The sequence below is a fragment of the Lutjanus erythropterus genome, chromosome 2, assembly GCF_056507025.1.
Source record: "Lutjanus erythropterus isolate fLutEry1 chromosome 2, fLutEry1.hap2, whole genome shotgun sequence".
Taxonomy (NCBI): Eukaryota; Metazoa; Chordata; class Actinopteri; order Lutjaniformes; family Lutjanidae; genus Lutjanus; species Lutjanus erythropterus.
This window is the reverse complement of record NC_139318.1, coordinates 7127881-7154127: the sequence shown is the minus strand read 5'-3', so window position 1 is coordinate 7154127 and position 26247 is coordinate 7127881. Positions and strand designations below refer to the sequence as shown.

The 26247-nt window shown below is 38.6% G+C and overlaps 1 protein-coding gene across 1 annotated transcript; it reads right to left on the bottom strand.

Annotated features, from left to right (window-relative positions):
• On the bottom strand, positions 1-25971 carry nucks1a (nuclear casein kinase and cyclin-dependent kinase substrate 1a). Its single transcript, XM_084727056.1, has 8 exons — positions 25672-25971; positions 16915-16964; positions 14285-14375; positions 9454-9500; positions 9207-9359; positions 5474-5623; positions 3474-3626; positions 1-1656 (listed from the first exon to the last, which is right to left on the bottom strand). Exons 1-8 carry the CDS (start codon positions 25686-25688, stop codon positions 1400-1402), a joined length of 918 nt encoding a protein of 305 aa, XP_084583182.1. The 5' UTR covers positions 25689-25971; the 3' UTR covers positions 1-1399.
• Positions 25972-26247: the final 276 nt, after the last annotated feature.

Sequence of the window (26247 nt, the reverse complement as noted above, 5' to 3'; positions counted from 1 at the left end):
TTTTTTTCTTTAAAATCAAGATACATTTTATTTCTTTTCTTAAAAAACAAACATTACAAAAAAAATCTGAATAGAGAATTAGAACAATGAACCAACAGGAGAAAAAACGACATTCATTTTTTTTAACTCTCAAAAGAAAAAAAAAACATCTCTTCTTGCATTTTTTAAAAATTAAAAAAACAAACAAAAAAAGATTTAGAGGTGCCTGGCACAAGGGGTTGAATGTTGAGAAGATGCTGTAGCCATGCAGGGAGGTGGGGTTTGTGTTGAAAGGGGGCGGGGTTGCTTCACGTAGCATGGTGCATCGGTAGAAAGCCCAACATACAACAAAAACCGTTTCACACAGGCAGCTGACGGGCTGAGAGAAAAGTACCCCCCCTCCTCAACAAGCATACAAATTCAAACAAGTACATAAAAAACACACACATGCTGGCTTGAAACGTGTGATGGTGACCCACCACTCCGCCCGTCTACAGAAGACACCTTTAAATGGCTCCAGCTGATCTACGAAGCAGCAGCTACAAGTGGAATACTTTTCAAAATAACACGCTTTAGTGCATTCTCCACGCAGCCACACGACAAGAGTTCAGGGCACCAGTTTTTTCTGAAACAAGCAGGGTGATTATGTTTAAAATAAAAGACACTGCTTTAACTTAAAGAACCGTTTTAAAACAACGAGCTAACTAACACTGCCCTGTTAAAACATGCTCCTGGTTTAAAAGCACAAAGTACCAAAGAGGGTGAAGGCTTCAGCCCTGCGCGTGTTGACTTTATGTCGCTTTATAAATACAGCGCTTTAGTTACTGATAGTGAGAAGCTCTGAATAATACTCCCTGTAATTGCAAATCAGTCAAATAAAACAGGAAAAAAAATAGTGTGGCCAGTTAGGTCAGGTCACTGATCATCCCAGGGGGGGAAAGAAAAAAATAAAACACACAAACACAAAGTGAAGTCTGTTCACACTGAGGACGGATGCTCACTAGCACTGCTCTCTAGAGAAGGCTTGACTGTCTGGATATTCACACCAAAACGCAGAATGTGAACGCAATAAAGACGGGAGGGGTGGGTGAAGGCTGAATGATGTGTGACTCTTTCTGGTGTTGAAAATGAAGAAAAAAAAAAAAAAAAAAAAAAAAAAAAAATGCACACCGTACGGTCACATGAGCACAATGTCTTGGTCGGAGAGGGGGCGGGGAAGAAGCGAAACGAGAAAAACGCACACGAAGTCCAAACCTTTGAGCCAGGCCACCAGGAGGAAAAAAAAAAAACAACAAAAAAAGAAAACAGGAAAAAAAACAAAAAAACAACTCTAAACGCAGAGCAACGAAAGAAAAAACAAAAACGTCGAGAAGAGACAGAGAGTGAGACATGGAGGATGGGCTTCAGTGGGTACCATCTTCTAGTCTTCTCCAGAGGGTGCCTCCTCTTCCGAGCCATCCTCCTCCTCTTCTTCCTCTTCCTCCTCCTCTCCTCCTGCGGCCTCCTTCGTCGTCTTGGGGGCGGGGGAGGTCTCTTTCTTCTCAGTGGCGGCCTCCTCCTCCTCTTCCTCCAGAGGACTCTCGGGCTCGTCCTCTTCCTCCTCTTTGGGTGAGCTCTTCTCCAGGGCCTTGGCGCTGGGGCGCCCCTTCCCCTTTCCTTTCACTGGGCTGGGGGTCACTGAGGGGAGAAATCAGTCAGTCATTGTCAGATTAGGGTTCAATATTACTGTGAGCTTCATGGGGGACAGTTCCACACAAAATCAAAACTACATATAAAATGTATAAAAAGCTGCAGAGTTTTGGAGATATCAGCTGTAGAGATGTCTGCCTTCTTTCCAATATAATGGGACTTAATGGAACTTGGCTTGTGGTGCTCAAAGCACCAAAAAATACATCTGAAAAATGCAAAACCAGGGTCTCTTTCCAGAAATCATGATTCAGTTACTCAAGATAATCCACAGATTAGAGACAGACACAGATTGTTGTGAGTAGTTTTATGAAGGAACTACTTTCTTTCTCTTGTGGAAAGAAAGTAGTTCTGGTAGATTCTACTGCTTTGCATCATACTAAATATCAGACGTGGAGTCTGGAGTGTTTAGCATTAATGTTTGAAATCTACTAGGGCTGAACGATTTTGAAAAAATATCTAATTGTGATTATTTTGACGGATATTGCAATATGATTTGCGATATTAGAAATGAGATTTTTGTTTTTAGGTCTGTAGATCAGACATCTTTGCCTCACAACATTCATTAATTTTTTATGTTTTCTGACACATTTTCCCTTCAACATATATATGCATTTCATGCAATTTGAAAATTACAGAAAGCCACCCTGCAACTTTGATAAAAATTGCCATTAATTGTGCATCCCTTAAATCTACTTCCCAATGTAAATTTTTACTTGCCCCTATACAAATCAGCAGTTATCAAATAACAGCAAAGACTAAAGTTGATGGTCGCGTTTAATCTCAGGCCAAATCCAAGGTGATGTCTTTAAATGTGTTCTTTTGTTGGACCAAAACCGAAAGATAGTTACTTTAATATAATGATAAACTACAAAAGTGATAAATCTCCATATCTGCCATTTTTTGCATTAGAAATTACTTGATTATCAAAATAGTTCAACAATTTAATTCTTTTTTTTTTACCACTTGGCAAGTGGGCTGCAAGATTTACAAGCCCAATGAACTGCAGCATTCAGAACGACTAAGCTAAACAGATAGTTCATCCTAAAAATCAAAAATACACTTTTATTTTGGTTTGATTGTTTTGGTTTTGGAGTTATCAGCTGTAGAGATGTTTGCCTTCTCTCCAATATAATGAGACTGAATCACACTCAACTTGAGGTACTAAAAAGCTCCAAAAATACATTTGAAATGTGAAACCTGTGACCAAGAAAGTAGTTCTGGTGGATTCTCCTGCAGAAGAAAAGTAGACCCTACATAAAACTGCTCACAACAAGGTCAGTGGATTATCTTCAGGAACCTGTTCATCATTTCTGGAAGGAGACACTGCTGTTGACTTTTTTCTTTTTTGCAGCAAAATCTACTTTCTTTTCTATTAGAAAGAAAGCCATTCCTCAGTGAAACTGCTGACAGCAAGGTTTTTGGATTATCTTGAGTAACCAGGTCATGATTTTTGGAAAGACATATTTTTTGGTGATTTAAGCACCATAAGCCAAGTGACATTTAGTCCCATTATATTAGAGAGAAGGCAGACATTTTGCAGCAGATATCTCCAAAACTCTGCAGCTCACACCAAAACTAACTAGATAGATAAACAGCACTACAGGCCAGGGGGAAAATATGCATTTTGATTTTGGGGTGAACTGTCCACTGTCCCTGAGCTTAAATTAGTGACCTAATATGAACTTAATCTTAACTGTAAGATTAAAACAGAATCCAAAAATACATAAGTAGAGATTTACAACTGCAGGGTTCCTCCCTCAAGTGTGAGACTGCAGCAGCAGCAGAGGGGGGACCGGACGCCTCACCTGTGGCCTTTAGTCGGGGTTTGGGGCTCTTCTTCTCCTTCTTGTCCGGCCGTCCCCGTCGAATCACCTTTTTGCCTCTCTTCTTGGAGTGACCGTAGTCGCTGTCATCATCATCCTCCACCATGAAGTCCTCATCGCTGCCAGACTCATCGGCTGCACACAGAAATGGGACGTGTAAGAATCTTGTCAACACGGACGCTGTCCAGCAGTCTAAAGCACTGCGGCATTGTGACTAAAGGTCCCGATATACCCGGAATCATATGTGTGACATTCTTTACATATATACAGAGCGCCACCAGGTAGAATAAAGTTAAATTTTAGACAACACTTTTAAACTTGTTTAATCTTTGCTGCTACAAACAAGTGTTACTGTAGAGATGAGGCAAAGATAAATATTGACTGTGTACCTATCACCAGTTTTTTTGTAGGTGTTCTTGTAGATGAAAAGTTTACTTGGACTCGATTACATCTAAAATAAAATTTTCTTTCCTATTATGATACTGCATGTACCACTACAGTTTTTTCATCCTTCAGAAATGTTACATCAGAGCTGCGACATTGTCTAATTCCAGGACACCCTCTGCCCCATGGTTTCATAAGCTGAATATTTTGTCCAAATTTGACTTTAACTGACTTCAGATATGAGTTTCTTTACAAAACTGTTCGTCAGCTTCGCTCTCAGTGTTTCAAAAACATCTGAAAAAAACTAGAAAATCCTAGAACTGCCATTAGCTAAGGTTTATTTATTTTTTTAGGTTTTTGTGTACTTTGATACAACTATTTTGTCTGCATGTATTTTTTTTTATTTTATTATTTATTGGATTTATTATTTTTTCCCTTCTTTCACTAATGTTGTCTGTATCTCCTCTTCTTTTCATATGACCTGTCTGTGTGAGACATATACCATAAAAAAAAAAGATTTGAGGTTCTAAATCTAAATATTTAGACTCAAAATTGTAATCAGTAATCACATTTTGATTTGCTTTACTTTATAACAGAGGGAGATGTGTGGTAAGCCTTGTAGGATTACTAGGATTACTTTAACAGTCTTTTTACCTGCCTTAATCAAAAATCTATTGACTGATCAACTCCAGCCAGTAGAGAAGTCACATCACTTCTCTTTACACTGGCTCCAGGCAGAATTTAGATTAGATTTTAAGATTTAAGATTATTTTTAAGGCTCTTCATGACTCTTCAGGGACAGTTCACACCAAAATCAAAAAGACATATTATTCCCCTGCCCTGTAGTGCTGTTTATCCATTTAGACTTTTTCGGAGTGAGTTGCAGAGACATCAGCTGTAGAGATGTCTGACTGACTACATGGCACTCGACTTGTGGTGCTGAAAGCACCAGGAAAATACATTTGAAAAATTCAAAACCCGTGTCTCTGTCCTTCTGTTCTTTCTGTAGTCGGGTCTACCGGAACTACTTTTCTTTCTACCAGAAAGAAAAGAAGTTCCAACATGAAACTGCTCACAGGCCTGTGGATTATTTTGAGTAACTGATTTTTGAAGAGAGACACTGGTTTTAAATAAAACTGACACTCACAAAAACTATCTATATGGATAAATAGGAGTACAGGCTGATTTTGGGGTGAACAGTCCCTTTAAGAACTCTCCAAACATTTTATTAATACCTCAGATAATAAAATCAATACTAATTGCTCTAAAGCAAGTGGTTCCAGACCTATTTGTCCTGCAGGCCTTTGAAATAAAGTCATGTCTGCTTGTGATCTCTCATGAGTGACTTAGATTGTTTCATTTGAAAGATTTCTTTAAAGAGGGGAAGAAAAATACAATCAGTTTGAGAAAAGCTGAAGAAAATAAATTAAACATTGTGTAACAAGTATATTTTTCTGTTCTGACCCTGAGATGAGAACCACTGCTCTAAAGCATTAATGTGGAAAGCATTTTCAGTTTATTTTAGGAATCAGCTACATGTGGCTCACAGTTAGGGTTTATGTGGTGAAGGCGTGTGTTGCCGTTATCGGCGTACGTACGGTCCATGTAGGATTCCTCTTGGTCTTCGTGCTCCTCGTCCTCGCTGCCTCCGTCGCCCAGCAGGATCTCCCTCTGTTTGGACACCGCCTTGGAGGCTGCCTGGCGCACTGTACGCTTTCGACTCACTTCCCTGTCATCATCACTGTCATCTACACAAAAACAACACACGTGGTTACAGAACGATTCACAACATGACGATAGGAAAACAGAACAAGACAACAGTCGACAGTAAGGGGTGTAGAGACGGCGGAGACTATTTGATGATTATCAACACATGGAACATGTTTCTGTTAGCAGAAGTTGCTTCACATAGATTTTCTAGAAGTTTCTTGATGACCCCTGTGTTAAAAGTGATGTCTGCACCACTGCTCTTAACTTTACCACCATGAGTCATCTGATGGTGTTATTCTGCCGTTTTGTACTTTCTGTTCAGACAGAAATGGCTAAAACTAATGTTGCAGACCGTCTGTAACTCATTGCAGTCAGCAGACAAACAATGAGAAGTATTTTCTTTGGCCCACACGCATGCAAAAACACATTGGCAGTGATCATCTTACCTGCATATGACTGGTGATGAAATAACTCCATGTCATAACCAGTTTCAGTATGAAGTCAAAATACTGATTTTTCAGTTCAGTGAAGGGCTGACAGTGATTAGTGATTAAATTAACATGCATCACAGCACCTTTTGATTTGAGGTCCAGTGTTTTCTACTCAGGCATCTAACATGGAGTCTATTAAACAGGGCAGAAACTTTAAAATATGTCACTATTATCCTTAGTCTAATGTGCTTTATGTGTGTTTTTCAGGATTATGACTGAATAAAATATTGAAATATTAATGATGCAAGTTTTTGATACGTATTTCAGGTAAATAAATTGTTATATAATTGATAAATAACAACATAATTGTGAGATTGATCAGTGAATTAATCGAAAATATATTCGATAGATTAATCCTTTAAAAAATAACAGTTAGGTGCAGTCCTAATCAAAATAGTTGGCAATTATTTTAATAATCAAATCACTGATAATTGCAGCTCTACTGGATTACAGTGTCTTTAAATGGAACATACTGCTATAATGTGTGATGAAACCCACAGTGTTTTTGCTGTGGAGGACATCTGAAGCCCCACACTGTCAGGTCTACTGCAATTATGATATGATCGCACAAACACAGCAGCTGTGTTCCCATCTAGTTGCCAAGAGAATATTAAGAGAACTTTTGAAATGTTGAAAGTGTGATATGTCAGAACTTGCCAGTAAAGGCTGTGTTAATAAACAGAGTAAAAGTAATTGTAGAAGAAGAAACATTAAAATTTCAGTTTTGTCTAATTGATGGAACCCAGCTGGTGTGCAGAAATATAAAAACTTGGTTATTCCTGCTTTATATTAAAACCTATGAGACCTTCAGGGAAAAAAGGGCAGAGGAGTTTACTTATTGAGGAAAATGTTTACATGATCATCTAGTCACCACAATGATCGCAAAAGACGAGATGCCATCAACAGACTCCGCTCAGCAGATGAAAGCGATTGATCGATCAGTTTCATCAATCAAACTTTTGCCCCACAGTGATAAAAATCAAAGCGGAGTGTCACAGTTTTGAGGAATGTTGGAGGCAAACAACTTGATCATTCAGCATCAGCTGGAGCTGCGGGAGAAGAAACTTATCTGGGAGAGCACACGCAGTGCTGCCCGTCAACCAGCAAGCTGAAGTTATTTTAGATATTCACATGTCAAAACAAGAACATCAACGGCACGGACTCCTCTCATCATTATTTTAGATAGTAACACAGGGCCACAAGAGTCTCACTGGAACCACAGAGGATCCCACAGCTAGACGAGATCATCTGTCTGCACAGAACAAAGGCAGCAAAACTAACTTTTACTGGTTAAGGTCATATTTAATTAAGGTACAATATGGTAAAACCCCACTGCAATTTTCTCAGTGATTAGCTCTAACACAATTTTTAAAATTACAAAAACACTGCAAGACAGTCAAGTTGTTTTGTATTTTTTTTTAAAAAAATGTAAATCTCTGTAGTAGTGGTGTTTTTTTTTTTCAAGAAATGTATTCAGCCAAGAAATTCAACCTGTGGAAGAAGTGTGAAGTCTGGCTGAGTGCTTACTGTTTTTAAATCCATATTCAAATATAATCTAATCTAAATTTGAAAGAGTATAGCAAGTGCTGAGATTTTGATTCTAATTTATGATTATTGGCAAGTTAAACTTTCAAGCACACAATAACCATTGTTTAAAAGAGTTCTGCACCTATTCAGCATTGAATATTATCTTTTTCAATTACAAACATTCCTCTTTTTTGTCAAAAAAGATTTGTGCCAAGTTGTCTTTTGTTTTTTTTTAAGTTAAGTTTACTCATATGTTTATGGGATAGTCCTGTGGTGCTCAAAGAGCTAAAAAATACATCTGAAAAACTCAACAGCAATGATGACACACACCTTGTTGTGAGCAGTTTCATGCTGAACTACTTTCTCTCTGCAATAGAATCTACTGGAACTACTTTCTTTCAAAGAAAGAAAAATAGATTCTATATGAAACTGCTCACAAGGTCCGTGGATTATCTGGAGTAACTGGGTCATGATTTTTGGAAAGACTCTGGTTATAATTATTCAAATGGTTTTGGTGCTTTGAGCAACACAGCACTGGTGCCATTTAGTCTCATTATACTGGATAGAAGTGAGACATCTCTACAGCTGATATCTCCAAAACTCTGCAACTCACACCAAAACTAAAATCTAAACAGGATGTATAAATAGTTCTACAGACCAGAGGAAAAAGATTCATTTTTAATTTTGGGGTCAATTGTCCCTTAAACTCTTCTCTGACTGACTGCAACAGCATCATTTTATTTTAAATAAAGAGAAATAAATTAAGAAAATTTATTCATATCGTTCAGGCCTTGTGTGAATTTTTAAAAGGTAGATGAACATAGGAACCAGTGTACACTCTGCATCAATGTTTCCCAAACTTTTTTCTTTTCTTTTCTGGACCCGCTTTTTAGAACTGTCAAACCTTCATGACCCACTTCATTATTGACCTTATCAACAGATCCTCAGAGAGTTAGTTTCTGCATACATTAAAGTTCCTGACCATTTCTACTACCAATTCATGTACACATGTTAAATACTTAATAAATGAGAAATAAATGGATTCAGGCTGAGTTAACAGGCTGTGTCATTGTTTTTATATCCATCAAACAAACCTACAAAAGTTGAGACAACTCAAAATATCAAGACAACTTCTTTTAATAGATTTTTGAATCAAACACAACCTCTTAAGTTTTGAAATAAAATAAACTTTTGCTGACCTAGTTTAGATAACTTACTATTCTTCTTTAAATAAACTTGAACTTTTGAAGATTAGAAATTATCAGGCTCTTGTTTTTCCTTTCATCAGTAAGACAATAAACACATTTTAAATGCTTTATAAAAGGTGGAGGGCAGGTATAAATCTTAAATTTTGCAGAATCTCTTCTCATCTTATTTATTTGGTGACCCAAATAAAACCTCCTGTGACCCACCCATGGGTCACAACCCAGTCTTTGGGAATCACTGCTCTACATCCTCCACAGGTTAAAAAACCATCTGATTTGATGTAGAATTTATCCACACAGTTTAAACAGTGTCATGTGAGGTGCCAGTTATATCAGCGCCTAACAATAGTTTCATCAGATCATTGCAACATGATAAGGAAAAGAAAATGGATGGTTACCTGCAGCCCGTTTTCTCTTGGGCCCCCTCTTGCTGGGCTTCTCCACCTTGGCCTTCTTTGCCTTTTTCCCTCTTTTTTCTTCATAGTCACTTCCTCCATCTTCATCCTCCTCCTCTCCAAAGTCATTGTCTTCATCATCGCTGCCAAAGTCATCTGCAGCAGTGACACAGAGGAAGTCATGGAGCTAGCTCTCCACTGTTCACTCTCACAGACCTTCTCATCTAAATCAGACAACAGACAGACTTACCTGCTGAATCATTTTTGGATTTAGAGAGCTTGTCATCAGACTCCTCACTGCAACAAAGATCAGGACAAAACAAAGTATTAGCGACTAGAGGAAGAGCGGCCAGGGGGTGAAGAGACAAGAAACAGGTTTTAATCTGCATTTCATTTAGCAAATAAACACGGCAAACAAGGAACACATGATGGGTACAAACAACTTGCCAGAAATGTGCACCGATAAGCTCCTGAGCAAAACTGTCTAAGCAACTGTTTCATTTTTGCTCTCACGAGATGAAATAAACAATCATAGATTACACGTCATTCTTGTTTCTTGATCCAGAATAAAATCTGATTTTAACACAATTGTTTTAAGTTTACTTATTAATTTACATTTTGACACATACTTTCTCTGTTGGCCAGAGCACAAATATGATTGGGACTATTCTTGCTATTTCCAATCTGCATTAATCGGCCTCAGTGATTGGTCTGATGTGCAGAGGTGTGAAAGTGGGTGGGGTTTGATCTTCTCTCTGAAGCTCACCATAAAAAAGGGACAGTTCACCCCCATCAAAAGTACATATTTTCCCCTGGCCTGTAGTGTTATTTATCCAAGCAGATTTTTTTTTTGGTGTGAGCTGCAGAGATATCATTCATACATCCTGCCTTCTCTCCAATATAATGGAACTCAAAGCACCAAAAAATACATCTGAAAAAATTAAAATCAGTGTCTCTTTCCAGAATTCATGACCTGGATACTCAAGATAATCTACTAATTTGAAAGAATGAATTTCCAGAAGATTCTACTGCAGAAACTAGTTCCTACATGAAACTGCTCAAAACAAGGTCTGAGCATTTTTTACATATTATCGTGGTTTATTATACATCTTAACTTTTCTAACAAAACCACTTCCACACTGCTGAAGTCTCTACTAATTAACGATATTACTGCCGTTATCACAATCTCAACTTTTCACATCATGAAAAAATAAATAACATATAGCAAACGATATAATATTGCACATCCCTAGATACGCATACGGAAACCAAGCCCGCCACCCAAACTCTACATTCATATTATCCATACTTCTGCACGTTTTCTGAAAGCTTATGGATATGGACTGAAAAGAGCAGTACCTTCAGTAGTCATAGGGGCAGTGTAGTCACTAGTTAAAGTGAGACACAACCACAAGACATGACAAAGTTCTTCGTCAAATATGCAATGAAAAAAACACGTCATGATGTATTTAATGGCGCACAGACCACCTCAGTCTACAACGCTGCCTCCACTTTGGCTTCCTTCTCAAGAGGTCCACTATTACAACCTCCTCCAGCGTCACCATGTCTGCTGTTGTAAGAAGCTTTCAAGAAACTTTTCACTCTTCTTCTTTGGAGCAATTTTTTGACAATTCTTCAGGGTTGACTGAGTGCCACCCTCTAGTGGAAATACTGCGTAACATCCATGCCAATGTAAAGGACGCATCTAAGTATGTGAGCAGTGAGAGGGAATATGGTTCAAAACCTGTGTGTCTATTTTTGTATGTAAAAGGAGCATAAATTAGCTTAAGGGGAGTACTTTGTCATGGGTTGGCAGCACAGATTCACTATATAGACAGTTTACCCCCAGCTGTGAGGCAGTGGTGGAAAGCAGGTAAAGTGGGCCGACTCAGGCTCATAGAAAACCCCTACAAGTTTTTAGAGAGGTAGTACATCACAAGTTGTATCCATGATGAATTGAATGCACCTCTCGTCCCTCCCCCACAGTTTCCTCCAGCTGAGTTTCTTTCCTTCTACACTCTTCCAGCTCACCCATCAGCCCTGCTCTGCCTGACACACTGCTACAGCACACCTGGTCGTCTCCACTCCTTCACATGAATTTGATCAACTACCTACTTCCTCTTCTCCCCCCCGCCATAAATGCTGCTTTCTAACCAAGCCTAACCGTCCCACACCCCCAGCTTTGTTGCACCTGTACTATTATACACTGGTGTCCTCGTGCCGCGTCTGGCTCTGGAGCATTAAATTTCCACCCTGCTCATACAGAAGCGGCTGTGTTTCTCAAGAACAAATCTTCTGCTCCTCTCTGTGTCAGTGTGTTGCAGGGGTTAAATTGTACATGGCACAAGACTGATTTATATCAATGAAAGCCACGTACATGTGTCGTGAATTAAGGAGGCAAACCATGCACAGTGGTTCTAGAGAGCTTTTGGCTTGGTACCAAGACAGCAGAGCAGCCCCAAACCATGACACTGCCACCACCGTGCTTCGTGTTGGGATGAAGTTTTGTTGCTGGAATGTAGCAACACGATTCTTCTCATTTAAACCAACGAGTTCCTTGCTATCCTGCCATACACACCATTCTTGTTCAGTGTTTGTCTGATGTTGAACTCATGGCTAATGACATAACCAATGCAGGTCAGGCCTGTGGATCCTTGGGTGTTACCCTGGGGTTCTTTGTGACCTCCTGGAATCAGAGGTGTGGGACTTAAATCATATGACTTAAGTCGGAAATTTGAGGACTTGAGACTTGCTTGACTAACACTGAGAAAAGACTCGCCTTGATATTCTTAACTTGAGGAAGATGACTAAAAAGGACTTGACTGATAAAATATGTGCATTTTTCAAGGCAGTCCAGCAGAGGTCAGTGCATGAGGCAGCTATCATGGAGAGGGCCAAAAGGTTAAAATGAAAGAAATAAAATTTGTATTCAGGGATTTATGTGTGATTAATTAACGTGATGCTGTTAGGTGAACAGCGGCATGCTGTGTCATAAGAAGCACCTTAGACAGATGTGTTAATAAGCCGAGGCAAAATGGTGTGAGCCTCCTGAAGGGGAGCCAGAGCAGGAGGATTTAACTTTGTGATGTAAATTTTTTGTTCTTCCGTTTTCACTTTGGAGCTGTTTAAAGTTATAAGGCTATATTCTAATTTTTTCCCTTTCCTTTTCAGAAGGTTTGTTATGGATGCCATAAAATGTCACAAATCAGTAAAATTTAAACACACAAACACTAAACTTTTCTTGACCAGTGTCTTCAACTAATTTAAATGTTGAAAGTGAGGGGGGATCATAAGAATTTCATAGGACTTGTGACTTGCTTGACCTGAGCAATGACTTGATGTGCTTGTTTCTTACAACATGGCTTAGACTAGCTTGACACTTGAAGATTAAGACTTAAGACTTCCCCTGCCTGGAATATTACACGGCTTGCTCTTGGAGTGCTTTTTGTTGGACAAACACTCCTGGGGAGAGGGACGATGCTGAAATTCCTCCATTTGTATGCCTGACAGTGGGTTGGTGAAGGCCAAATGCTTTAGAAATTTTTTTTTTAATCTTTTCCAGCCAGACCATCTACTACTTTTTGTCTGAATTCGGCAGAAACCTCCTTTGATTGAGACATGGCACATTTCCACAAACCTGTGCATTTAAGACCAGACTGTGACGGTAAAGACCTGGATTTATATTTTTTTCAATAGGTCAGGGGCCGCTGCACTCACACCTGACTGTCAGCTTATTGATCCAAACAATTGACTCCAATCACCCCTTAAAATGAACTGATAATCCTAAGAGCTTCACACACTTTCAACAAAGACATTTAATGTTGGATAATTTTGCTAAATAAATAAACTTTAGAACAGCCAAGGTGGTTATTTTGACCATTTCCAAATTTCTATGTGAAATAAACTGAATAAGTTGAATGCTGCTGGTAAGTGACTTTTCCTTAAAGTAAATTTTTGTATAGTAGTAGTATATTTTTATTTAAAATGTTGTTTATATAAATTACACAAAAGGCAAAGAAAATGTGATCACTTTTACTTATTTCAGCCACAGCTGGTCCTGTTGACCACACAGAAACTGCTGCTGTTATATTGTTACTTTTTGCACATATCGAAATGCATCTTGGTTGCTTAGCAACTATCACTGTCTCTGTCAATAAAACTTAACAAGTGATCTCAATTAGCAATTTTCCAACAATAAAATACAAACAGTTAATTAATAATTAACTATTAACAATTAATTAGACTCAATTAAAAATAAAGTAGAGGAGACCAGGGACAGTTGCAATACTTTTTGTCTCAGCACCTATAACTCACTGAATCTTTGTGCTAACACTCAACATACTATCCTTATTTATTACAAACAGCAATGTTTCAAACTTTTTTAGTTTTATTTTTGTACTCATTTCAGCCTTTTTCAATAGGCTATGATTATTTTTGGTGATGATTCTAGGTGGAAATTTGTTATTAATGTTAAAATTTGTTTATAATCTTATAAAACACATTTAATTGTTTCTCACTCTGAGTAATTCTAGATTCATCTAAAATTTGAATCTGATCACTGATGGTTATTATCCTACAGAAAAGTACTGCTGTGAATATATGCAGTCAGTATGATTTACTACACCTGATAGCATGCATATTGATATAAATAAATTTTACAGAATTTCCATTTAGGTGATATTTCATTTTTAAAAAGATAAACTAACAGAATAAATGCATTAATCTCTTAGTATCTCTGGTATTTATCATGAGAGATAATAGAGTTTGGAAGACAAAGGTGACAATGACCACTTATGGCTATTCTCGTCATTATAATTCTGCCCCTTCTAGTGTTATTAAGTATAATTTTTCGCATTATTTGTTGACTTGGGTTGTCTATCTAGTTTTAGGACTTGAAAGAACGTCTGTTGTGTTCAGATCACATTTATGCAGAAATACAGAATGTTTTAAAAGGGTTCACAAACTTTCTAGTAGTGCTGTAATCAGCAAATTAATAAGAAAAAAAAAAAAAAAAAAAAACTGAGCAAACTATAGAAGGCTGTTGACAGTGCCAGTCCTGCCAGTCTACACTGAGGGCTCACCTGTCATCCTGTGAGTTCTTTGAGCGCTTGTGCTTGGGCTCACGAGGGGCTGTGCGCACCTTCTTCGGCTTACTGTCACCATACTCCTCATCTGCAGAGAAAGGACGCAATTTTAGTTTTTCACTCACATTCATACATATACAAGGACACAATTTTATTCATATCTTTTGTAATTTCTTAATCTTTTATCTGATCTGCCTTTATAGAGACCAAAAATTCAACTATTTAGAATGAATAATGAATCAGAGCACCTTTATTAAATTCTACATGTTGTTACAGGTTTTAGACTACAACTAGTAGAAGAACAGCCTGGTATGTAATCTGTTTCAGTAATAATATATTAATATGGATGACACCAGTATCAGCGTACGTAACAACACAAGGTTATCCAGTATTACAGTGTGTACCATGACAAGACATAAATTAATCTTTGATCAGAGATTTTGCCATGTTGTTTAAGTAGCTATACCTTTCATATCTCTGGATTAGAGCCGCAACAATTATTCAATTATTAAATTAATCACCAACAATTTTGACAACCAATTAACTGGTTTGATTTCTGAAGAAGTAGAAATTCTTAAATGTAAATATTGTTCTGGCTTCTTTAGACCGTTTTGACAGTTAACTGAATATCTTTGGGTTGTGGGCAAAACATTTGAGGACGTCATCTTGGGCTTTGGGACCAAACAATGAATAGATTAATTGATAAAATAATCAGCGGCTTAATCGACAATGAAAATAATCGTTAGTTGCAGTCCTGTTGTGGATGGAAAGTAATATTTGATTTTAATCTTTATATCAGTGGAGTGGGGTGTCTTCATCTGTCAGGTATTACAATGGCAGACTAGTCAAAAGTAGACTTAACCATCTGTTAATTTCATCCGTTGATTGATTTTTCAGAAAATGTATTAAAGTATAATATACATGAATATCTTAATATAAAAGATTATGCATCAATAATAGAGGATTTCAGCCAATCACAAGAGCTCGACCAATATTACTGACCTGATATTGGCAGCTTTATAGGTCTATATTAAAATCAGTAGTCTCTAAAAAATCAGTATTTTGCCCAGAAGGGTGTGGTTTTGCAGGACGTTGTGGTGCACACTTTGGCGAGCTCATGGGCAAGCTCTGTGGCAGTTTCAGCCCGTGCAAAATATAGGCTTGTTTTACTTTTAAAGCTTGGAAAATTAGGCAAACTAGACTGAATGATACAGAGCACAATATGATATTGGCTTATTTAATGTTTGTAAACCTTGTAAGACCATTTAGGCAAACTACTAAACTGATATCATAATTCAGACCCCACATCTTAGTACATTTTTGTTGTTGGACATAATTTATTCCATCTTGTCTATGTTTCCAGGGGTGTAGTGGAGGGTAAACCCAAGTGAGCTCAGTTTATCCACCTCGTTGAAATGAGGAGTTTACTCACCTATTTTCAAGTCAACTTGTACCAATCATTAAAGGGAAACTACAGTTCATCCATCTCAGTATCAACCACTGCACCCCTGATTTAATAACATGTTCCAGAATATCATTATGATGATCAATTTGAAAATTAATCTACAGTCAGGGAAGTGTAGTGTTTGTCATGGTTGCAGCTGTGCCAGCAACATAAGGAATCAAGATCCAAGTGTATCTTTGCAAACTTAACACCAAATAATATCAAAACTATATAGGTCTCCTGCAGGTTCTGTCCAGGGGTTAAAGCAAACAGGTTAATAAACAACTTATTTATGTCACCGTTTTGGTGGTTTTGTCAAAAAGTGAGGAGATGACCCAGAGTGAGTCGATCAGAATGTGTATCAGGCACACAGCACCTTATGTGGCGTAGGATATAAGTAACCCGGGCGAAATAACAAGTTTTAGGGGGTCCCTATCAGTATTGGCCTATATGTTCTCAGATATGCACTGATATGAAAATCTATTTTTGCAGGTTGGGTTTCTTCTTTAGCATTATAGGCAGCATGTATGTATATGTAATGTTTTCCTTCATTCAAATTTATGTTTTGTGTTTTTTCAATTCTAATGACCAAAAACACCAGTGAAAGTTTACTGTTTCAGTGTCCTGGTGTCACTTTGGACAATTAAGTTTAATGTTCAGCTGTAAAAACATCCTGCTTCTGTTACATATATTTGTCATTAGTGTTTGATAACCACATTTGCTGCATCATTACAATGTATATATTCCATATTCTGTACAGGGCACCAACTAACAATTATTTTCAATTATTTTCTTGATTAAAAAATTACTAGTTGTTTGCCTATGTATTATCAGAAAGCGGTAAAAAAAAAAAAAAGTTGATCAGTGTTTCCCAAAGTCTGAGCCAACATCCTCAAATGTCTTGTTTTGTTCACAACCAAAAAACATTCAGTTTAGTGTCACAGTACAGTACAGAAACCAGATAATATTCACAAGAAGCTGAAATCAGAGAAAACTGACTTTTTTCTTTACAAATTACTCAAAATGAATACTAGATTATCAAACTATTTGGCAAATAATTAAATAATCGATTAGTTGTTGCAGCTCTAATTCTGTATATTATATTTTGCTCACAAAATCCAGTATCGATCAGGCTCTACATATCACCTGCCATATATACTGAAACACATATGGTCTGTCTTACCTGCATCATCAGACTCGTTGAATTGTGAGTAGTTCACCACTTTCCTGTTCCTGTGAAGAAGTATACACACTGCATCAGATTACATTTAAGTTACATCAGTGCCCACATGATATTAGACATGTCAATAAGTGGTGGGGGTGAGGGGGTGGTGGGTTACCAAGCTATTATATGTCACATCCAGCATTCCTACAGGCAGAAACTAGTCAGCTGTGTATGAATGTCTGGATTGTATTAGCCGGTTTGAGAAGCCACAAACAGCCTCTGGCTGGGGGCACTGAACTGGACACTGGTCTACCTTCTACTGTTTCCAGGGCTAATTTGGCAAAGTGTAGGAGGGAAGCCTCAGGTAACAGCAGCCAACTACAGTTCAGGTAACACACAACTCTAGAAGCTGCAATGGTGCAGGTTTAAACCAGAGAAAAATCCTTCCCTCACCCTAACAAGCAGCTTTCAAACATCATTTCAAGTGCTTTACAGACAACAGAAACGTACATTACAACATTTAAAAAGAAATAAAAGTTAGATAAAACAAATTAAAATAGAATATAGATGATCTGACACACAAGTATCTGGTGCAGTGATCACTCTGAACAACTGGTGGCACCACAGATCATCTGCAAGCACTGCCTGGAAACTACGCATCTGTGGATCCTAACCAAGTTGAATACCACGTTGGAGCAGTGTTTGTTTGTGTGTGTTTGTGGTGGGGTGGGGTGGGGGAGAGGGGGGAAGGGTAACGGAGCCATAAACTTTTACAAGTACTTAGATTACAACAACACGCGCACACAGCGACACTCACCACAGTAAAAGCCTCAGACATGTGCAGCAGCAGCCATTGGCGAGCCCGCCAAGCTTTCCACACATTATCATTCACATCTCTGGGATATCATAGAAAGATATTATTTTTCCAACCAGCTCTGCTCTAGTGAGTCACCAAACTGGGGAAGGGATGGCGTGTGAATCTAAAGACACAATTCATGACGCTGGAGGTCGATGTACAAAGCGGGTAGCCTCATTTACAATCTGCTGTGTTATGACTACTTTCTAGGAAGCCTGTGATCATTGTGTGGTTTTCTTTCAGGGCTGTGATTCGGTCTCACTTCTGAAAGTGCATCACCTTTTTCCCCCAAGTACTGCTTTCGACCAGAAAATAAAATAAGTGAAGGGGAAAACACCACGTGTATTCTTGAGGCTGTTTTGAAGTAGCAATTGCAGTTCATTAAAGCAGCAGAGATCAGTAGATTTGTTGACTGACAGAAAAGTAATTAGCAACTATTTTGATAATCAGAGAATCGTTGGTCATTTTTACACAAAATTACAAAATATTTGTTGGTTCCAGCTTCTCCCAAATGCTTTTTTTGTTGTACGTGATCACAAACTGAATGCATTGAAGTGAATTTCAGGTTCTGAATCGTTGTTTGGGCGACAAAAGACATTTCAAGAGCTATCCTGAGCTGAAGGAAATTACAACAGACATTCTTTACTAGTTTCTCAGATTTTTTCTCAGGCAAAATGATAAATTGAAAAGTTAGTTGTCAGATTGCTCAAGAATGAAAAAAGCTGTTAGCTGTAGATCCGAGTCATTAGTCTCAAACTGGGGGAAAATACCAGCTGCTGTTGCACAACAAGATCTTTTCTGATGAAGTTACCATGTATTTTAATTTACAGAACTAATGTGTAGGTCAGGGGTCTGCAACCTGCGGTTATCGAGCTGCACGTCTCTTTTGTCCCCCTCCAGTGGCTCCTTGTGGCTTTGACAAATTAAATGTAAATGAATAACAGTTTTGTTTAACATTTTAATATTCACTCATCATTGTTGTAGGCATTGTGTTGCATGAGTCTTACTTTCTCCAATTTTAAATATGTGTAGCCTATACACTGAATGAAAATAAGGTTTTGATATTTCATCAACTAAAGTGTGCATTATCGCTTACACTCCTTTTCCTCTAAATTTTGCTGGTGGTTAGTCCCGAGTCTCACTTAGATATGGAGTTCAAATCAAAAACAAGAAAAGTTTGAAAGTAAAATAGAGAATTCAATAGACGGGCTTACTTTTTTCTTTTTTGGCCTAAAAAGTCTGTTTTGATAGTAAAGGACCCCTGGTATAGGTCTGTTAAGACTGCAGGAAAATCATATTTGTTTCTCAGATCAGATCTTCAAGACAGACTGTTTGCACTGTGATCAGATCTGATCTGTGTATCCAGAAGTCACCTGCCTATCTGTCTGGGTTGCTGTGGTAACGACCTAGCCATCTTAACCACATACACTGGTGACACGACTGTCAAGCACAGAAGCATGAGAAACTGCGAGAGCCTGCACAGAAACGTTCTCCCAAAGTGTCAGCGGACAATTTATTTGCTTGTCTCAATCACTCTGGAGTCTATGTGCCTTGTGATGCAAGTAACGCAAAAGACACTTAAATCAGATTTGAGCAACCTGAGTGAGACTGAAATGGATCTTTAGAAATCCTGCAGGAGCTGCATTTCAAACCAGCTCCAAAATCTTGGATCCAATTTGGAAAATCACATTTCATGTGTTTTTTTGCTGTCCAGAATAAAATAAATCTAGATGTGCCAAAAAAATGGATTTGGGCTGGCAGCTTGAACAAGGCCTTAGTGGCATCTAGCATCTTTATCTGTTAATAAAACATACAATTTTATGCCCTCAATGTCGAGCTCATTCTTCCCTGTGGTATCAAAAAAATTATTATTTTTACAAGTATTGTGTTGACATGAAAAATTCCAGCATCGTGACAACACTACTGTAGAGATATCTGCCTTCTCTTGAATATAACTGAACTAAACGGCACTCGACTTGTGGTGCTCAAAGCACAAACAACAACAAAAAAACCCAAACCATATTCTAATTCAAAACCAGTGTCTCTTCCTCTCCAATAAATTCTAAAGTAGTTCAGGTAGATTCTACTGCCTAAAATAAGCAGTTCCTACATGAAACTGCTCACAATGAAGTCTGGATTATTTCGAACAACCAGGTCATGATTTGTGGAAAGAGATATTGCTGTTGAGTTTTTTTTTAATGTATTTTTTGGCACTTCGAGTGCCACAAGTCAAGTGCCATCTAGTCCTTAACTGAAGAGAAGGCGGACATTCTCCACAGCCGAACTCTGCAACTCACATCCAAAAAGTTTAGATGGATAAATAGCACTACATGTAAGAGCAAAAATATGCTTTTGCAATTTTGGGAGTGAACCGTGTCTTTAGGGGACAGGCTAAAAGCTGTCATATTTGACCTTTTCACTCGAAAAATAAATCCATTTTTAACATTAATCAAATACCAAACTTGTTGGTAATTAACTTACTGCCAACTGATTTACTGACCAATTGTTTCAGCACCAGTTTATTTATATCCTGACTTTTTGCTTATTTTTTCTGCACACATCATGGGCTTCTATTGTAAAATAATTTATCACAAACTAAATATAAAAAGCAAATATTTTCTAGTGCTGACTAGGCAAATGTGATCATTGCTTGTCTTTGTTTCACATCATTCTTGTCAGTATCTGTTGACTGCTTCAGACAGTTGGTCAGGCAAAATAAGCAATATAAAGACATCATTTTCAACCATTTTGGGCTCTGCTAACTTGACTGACTTGTCTTTTTTTAGTTATTTTTAATACATCATGAAGGAAGTTAATTGTGAACCCTGGTGATTTTATTAGATCAGTTCTTAGAAATAAATAATTTAACAATAAATAATAATACAGACAAGATTGACAGTAGTTTGCAGGTTTAGAGTATTATTTAAAACACTCAGCAGTCTTTGAGATACAAGTCTAAATTAGACATTTAAGGGAATATTTGAAAATTATAAGGCAGAGGGTTGGGGGTATTATTTCCTCATGATGAGGAATATGATGAGGATAGATAGGAAAGATTCTTTGCCAGCCAGTTCATCATCATTTCATTTCAGCTTGCCTTTACAAATTGCGTTGTCTTTGTCAATTCAGAGTGATGTGCACAAAAGGCTTGTGTTGACTGGAGTATAAAACAGCACATGTGGCGATAATCATTATCCTCTCAGCCAGTCACACGACCCATTTCAAAACTTTTAAAACAGCTGTTCCAAACCAGCTGGCACATGTAAAAGATGGCTGACCAAATGTGGAGACGTGCGCTCCTCTTCAGGCAGGAGAGGAACCTGGCACTAAAAGCATTAAAAAAAGAGTTTGAATTTACAACTCTTGATAGTAGAAATTTTATTTTATCAAGGCGAACAGCCAGTGCTGTGGATGCCCCGGAGCGTGAGATCTGGGATCTAATGGGTTAATACCTTACCAACACTAAACAGGAAGCAGCAAATTGGATAGTTACTTTGGTAACAGCAGAAAAAATCTCAAATACTGTGACACAAAGATGACAGATAGTGGGAACAAGTGTAATGAGTCTGTGTTTAATTTGACACATATTTGATCCACTAATCAGCACGTTTTATTGGGAAATCTTAATTTTTGAAATGGTTTCTCTCTCATCCCCATGCTTTTCTCCCACCAAAACAGCCTTTTGGAGCTTTTTCAATAGTTGAGGCAACAAAATGTAAGTTTGTACATAAATATAGCTTATCTTCAAGGATTATATGATGTCGAAGTTTTTAAGATTTTTTTACTTTGAACTAGACAGTGTGTAGACAGACAAGAAAGTGGGGGAGAGAGTGGGAGGAGGACATGCAGCAAAGGGCCACAGGCTGGAACTGAATCCATGGCCACTGCCACGGACTCAGCCCCTGCACATGGGCCACACGCTCCACCAACCAAACTACTGGGGTGCCTAGTATGTCAAATTTCTTAAAGGGAATTTGGCTTAGTATTATCCCCACCCTCACTGGTTGGCACCAGAAATACTAGTCATTTAAACTATTTCATAATATTTCATTCATGCACAATGCCAGTTAAATGTTGCCTCTAAGATTTTATGCAGCTGCCCTCCACTAGTTGGGGCTGTGGCACTGTCAGATGGCAGCCCCTCTCGCCCACCGTGTGTGCCCCGATCGCCTAGGCAACGCCGGATGTTTACATCAGCAAAGTAGGACAGATGACAGCTCGTAAAACCAGCGCGGTTTGGCAGTGTTTTAATGTAGAAAATGGAAATAATGTTGGATGTAGACTGTGACAGAATAAGCTGATATATATTCACTCGACTGGAGAAACATGACCACATTAAACACAGAAATGGACATAAACCTGCAAACGGAGCAGCTGCTGTTGCTGCTGCTAGCAATGCTAACGTTAGCCATAATGTGTGGCAGGGTGGCAGCTAACATCAGCTCTGGGTCCTTTACCCGCAGACAATGTCATCCTCTTTAGTCTGAAAAAGCATTTAGTGAGTTGTTGTCATGTTTTGTATGTTAATGTGTTAGATTTGTATTGCACAGTACAAAGTAGCGTAGATTTCAGCGGCATCTGAAGTACTATTTAGCGATTGTAGACTGATTAACGGCTTCAAATGGCTCTAAATACACATTATTTTTTTTCGGACAGTGTTTAACATAAATTAATAAATTCTGCTCAATTTTAACTGTTTTCTGAGTGTTTTCCTGGTATTGGACTGGTCTAAATTCAATTTTGGGTTTAATCTGCAGGGAAATTAGTCACCAGGAACATCCCTAGTATTTTCCCTGAAGAACACAGGGTGCGTCTGTTTAATTCAAACTGATGATACTGTGTTTATTTTCTACTATTTTGTTACCACTTGTCCACAAAGACAAAAAGTAACTGCTAAAGTATGATAAAGTTGTCGGATGCTGAACTGCAGTTAGTTGGTTTGATTAATGATACACAGTCTAATACTTTGTGTTTGTAATGATTATTGACTGTGGCTGATCAGGCAAATTATCAGTTAACTGAACCAATACTGTTTTGTCTTCCTACAATATAATTATTAGCATAAGTGCACCACTGGTTTTGGCCTTGGTGCCCAACATTTTGGGCGTGATGCCCTCATAAATTTGTATTTACCAAGGGCTAAAGTGGCCTTACCCTAAAAATGACTTAATTCCTGCTTGGATTTATTCTCCATCTCTGTGATTGTGAGGACAGTAGAGTTACACCTTTGATATTACAAAGTAGCTACCTGAAATGTGCACTTATTTGACTGGCATGGTGACTTGCAGAATGGTGCAGCTTTGCATTGTGGAAAAAGTTGAGTCGGGTTCAACTTTTTTGCAAAGGCTTTCGCTCTGCATCAGCGCAGCACCGGCCCTAACTGAGATGAATGACTGGGCCTTGTGTTTCTTCCCCCTGACAAAACTCAGTTGTCTGTCTAAACTGGCTTTAAGCTCACTTGTGTGTGTGGAGTGGCAGACTGTAAACACATGTGAATAATCTGGACTTCTATGCAGCAGATGTGTCTTTTTTTTAAGCTCATTTTATGTTTGCCTGTTTTCCTTGCACACATTTCCAATGATACAATTACCATAAACTGACTCAATCTGAAGTAAAATCAAATTTGTACAATTAAAGTAAACATAGACACAAATTGTGCAGCATTGCAGAGATCAGTCATGCTTTACTCAAAGTAACCACAACAGATCAGTGTTCTTCAAGGCTTTGCACATTGGAGAAGCATTTTTTAATGAGAGGCTACATATTTAACATGTATCCGCCTGCAATATTGTCACTAGATGTGAAATCGAAAAAACATGACTTCCAAGACTGCTGTTGGTGTGTGACCAGAAGTTAGATTTGGGTAAGAATAGGTGTGTTGCTAATGATGCAAGCTGCAGCCATTCAGCCTATAACCAAGCTGTCAGAATATCATCACATATCTCTTGTGCCTCTGCCCTATATATGAGGTAGGGCTGCAGCAGTCTGACTCAATGAATGTAGACTGTCTGTCTAAGTCTGCCATTCTGCCGTATTCACTTTCTGCCTTTCCAAAGTCCCCTTCACTACATGAAACAGCTACAACCTCCAAGCTAGCAACCCAGTGAAAATGTGAAATTAGCACCTGGTCACAAACAGTACAAACATAAACAAGCTAGCAGCTGTTACCTTTTCATTTGCAGGGATTTAGCCATTTTAATGCCAGGGCTTGCCTTCCCATGTGCATGTTCCACCAAAACAAGTTCCCCCGACTCGATTTTGTGAGTTCATCATCGCTGCATCCTGGGTCGAGCGCCGTCGAAGACAATTGTGAATTAATCGATTAACTGATCACTGGTAAATTTCAATAAATAAATCAATTAGTCGATTGTTTAAAAAAATATATTAAAAATTTAGCTTATGCCAAGTGGTTTTTTTCTCTCAATCAAAGCTTTATTTCCACAGCAACATAATGTACATTCCAGAAAATGGCGAAAAACATTGATGAGTGTTTTCCAAAGCTCAAGATGACATCTTGAAATGTCTTGTTTTGCTCACAACCCAAAGATACTAAGTTTACAGTTATGGAGGAGTGAAGCAAGCAAATATATTTACATTTGAGAAGCTGAAATGAGAGAAATTAGTTTGTTTTTCATTACTCAAGCTAATAAATAAATTATCAAATAGTTGGCAATTAATCTAATAATTGTTGCAGCTCTAATTACTACTAAATTATGTACAACAAACACTGGATTACTTAAATATAATGTGGTTATATTATTTTGAGATATCCAATGGGATGATTCACTTCTAATTCATTGAGGACTTTCCTTTTATTTTTTATTGTAGGTGTTATTCAGATCTCATTCCAACATCTATAATTTTTATGAAGCCTCTAAAGACTTGTCTAATACCAAATAATAAAAACTCAATTTTGTCTCGCAGAAAGACCAAACAGCTCTGAGTAAAAAATCCCATTTAGATGCCACAAATGCGCCACTTAGATGCCCAGAAACCGCGAGATTTCGAAGATAACCTTTATAAATAGATGTGATGGCATTAAATGACTTCTAATCAAGCTAAAGGACGTTTTAATCTGTATTAAAAGGGCCAGGAGACACCCCATGCGTTATAATCACACTGGGGATCTTGCATTGTGGGGGTGTGGTGACTTTTTGTAGTTCTCCGCCTTCCTCTGACATCAGCCAGCAGTGTTAATTTACTGCCAGCGCTGAAAAAATAGATCCGCTCTCCCAAGGTTTTTTCTTTCCTCCCAACGACGACATTTTTGTTGACCGATAGATAGGTTTTCTATTGTTCTGAAACGACTAAAATGTTTACCCGCACTGAAATACGATATACAGGAGACTAGAGCACAGACGTGCCTAGTCTGCGCGGTAACAAGATCAAATCCCGAGGCCGAACACCACCTCCTCCTCCTCTGGTGGGATTTTTTTTTTCAGTTTTGGTGGTGGTGGTGGTGGGGGGGTATTAGCGTTTCAGAGCCTCCCCTGGATGAATGGGTAGCCATATTCTCATTCTCAGTCTGAGAGGGAAAAAATATTATCAGGCTTGGCAGAAGTTAGCTGGTTAAATCACACCGCCTAATTTTCCGCTTGGCCTACATAGCAGCCAACAATGCACATCATGGAAGCGTTTAAAAAGCACGAGAGGCAGACACGACACAGCGGCGCGAGACATGGCGAACAGTCCCCCACACCGCTGCTGCTGCTGGGATCCATGTTAGAAACACAGGCTGCACACACACGAGAAGGGAAACACACGCACACATTCCCATTATTTTTTCATGAAATAAACAAATTCCCAGCTCATAAAACGCAGCATGGTCGAGCCGTGCATGTTATCTGCGATGCCTGCCAGCGCGGGGTCTTATTATTATTAACGTAGCGGAGAGCAGAGGACAGATTTAGCACACCTACCTCACTGGTCTTGACATTTTGCAGGAATACTGTAGAGGTTAAGGATGTAAGAAAGGGGGGAGAAGAAAAAGCACGGGGAAAAAAAAGAAATATAGATTCCCGCTCTGCAAAACACCGAGGGGAGCGAGCCTGACGCACAACTCCACCGTCCGAGCTAATGCCTGAAAATAAAACTACGGCAGCGGCTCGTCCTCCACACGCAAATATTCTTAATTTTTTTTTACCTTCAGCTACTCAAAATGGTGAATAAAACAAACTGAAACTGCAGCCTGTGTGCAACCAAACCCCGCGGCCTTGAGGGGTGGGTCCTCAACGACAGGCACCGCCCCCGAGGTGCCCTGAGAGGAGCAGCGCGGCAGCTCACCGCTCCCATTGGCTGGTTTGAACAACGACTTTCATTCCTATTGGACACACGATCTGCTCGTCAGAGGACTCTTAGCATATAGCTCCCCGCCTTCGCTAGCAGGCTCGGTTGATTATCACTGTTAAGAAAACAAAAAGAGGCCCTCAGGTTGGATGCAAACATTGAATTCAGTGTGGCTCCCAAAAGACCATAAAGCAACATTGCAATTAAAG

What these genes read in the sequence shown, in the direction of transcription:
- nucks1a (XM_084727056.1), bottom strand. An exon ending in ATCCAAAAATGATTCAGCAG is followed by an intron (nt 9,360 to 9,453) that starts GTAAGTCTGTCT and finishes TCACTGCTGCAG; the next exon opens with ATGACTTTGGCAGCGATGAT. An exon ending in ACCCCGACTAAAGGCCACAG is followed by an intron (nt 1,657 to 3,473) that starts GTGAGGCGTCCG and finishes TTCTCCCCTCAG; the next exon opens with TGACCCCCAGCCCAGTGAAA.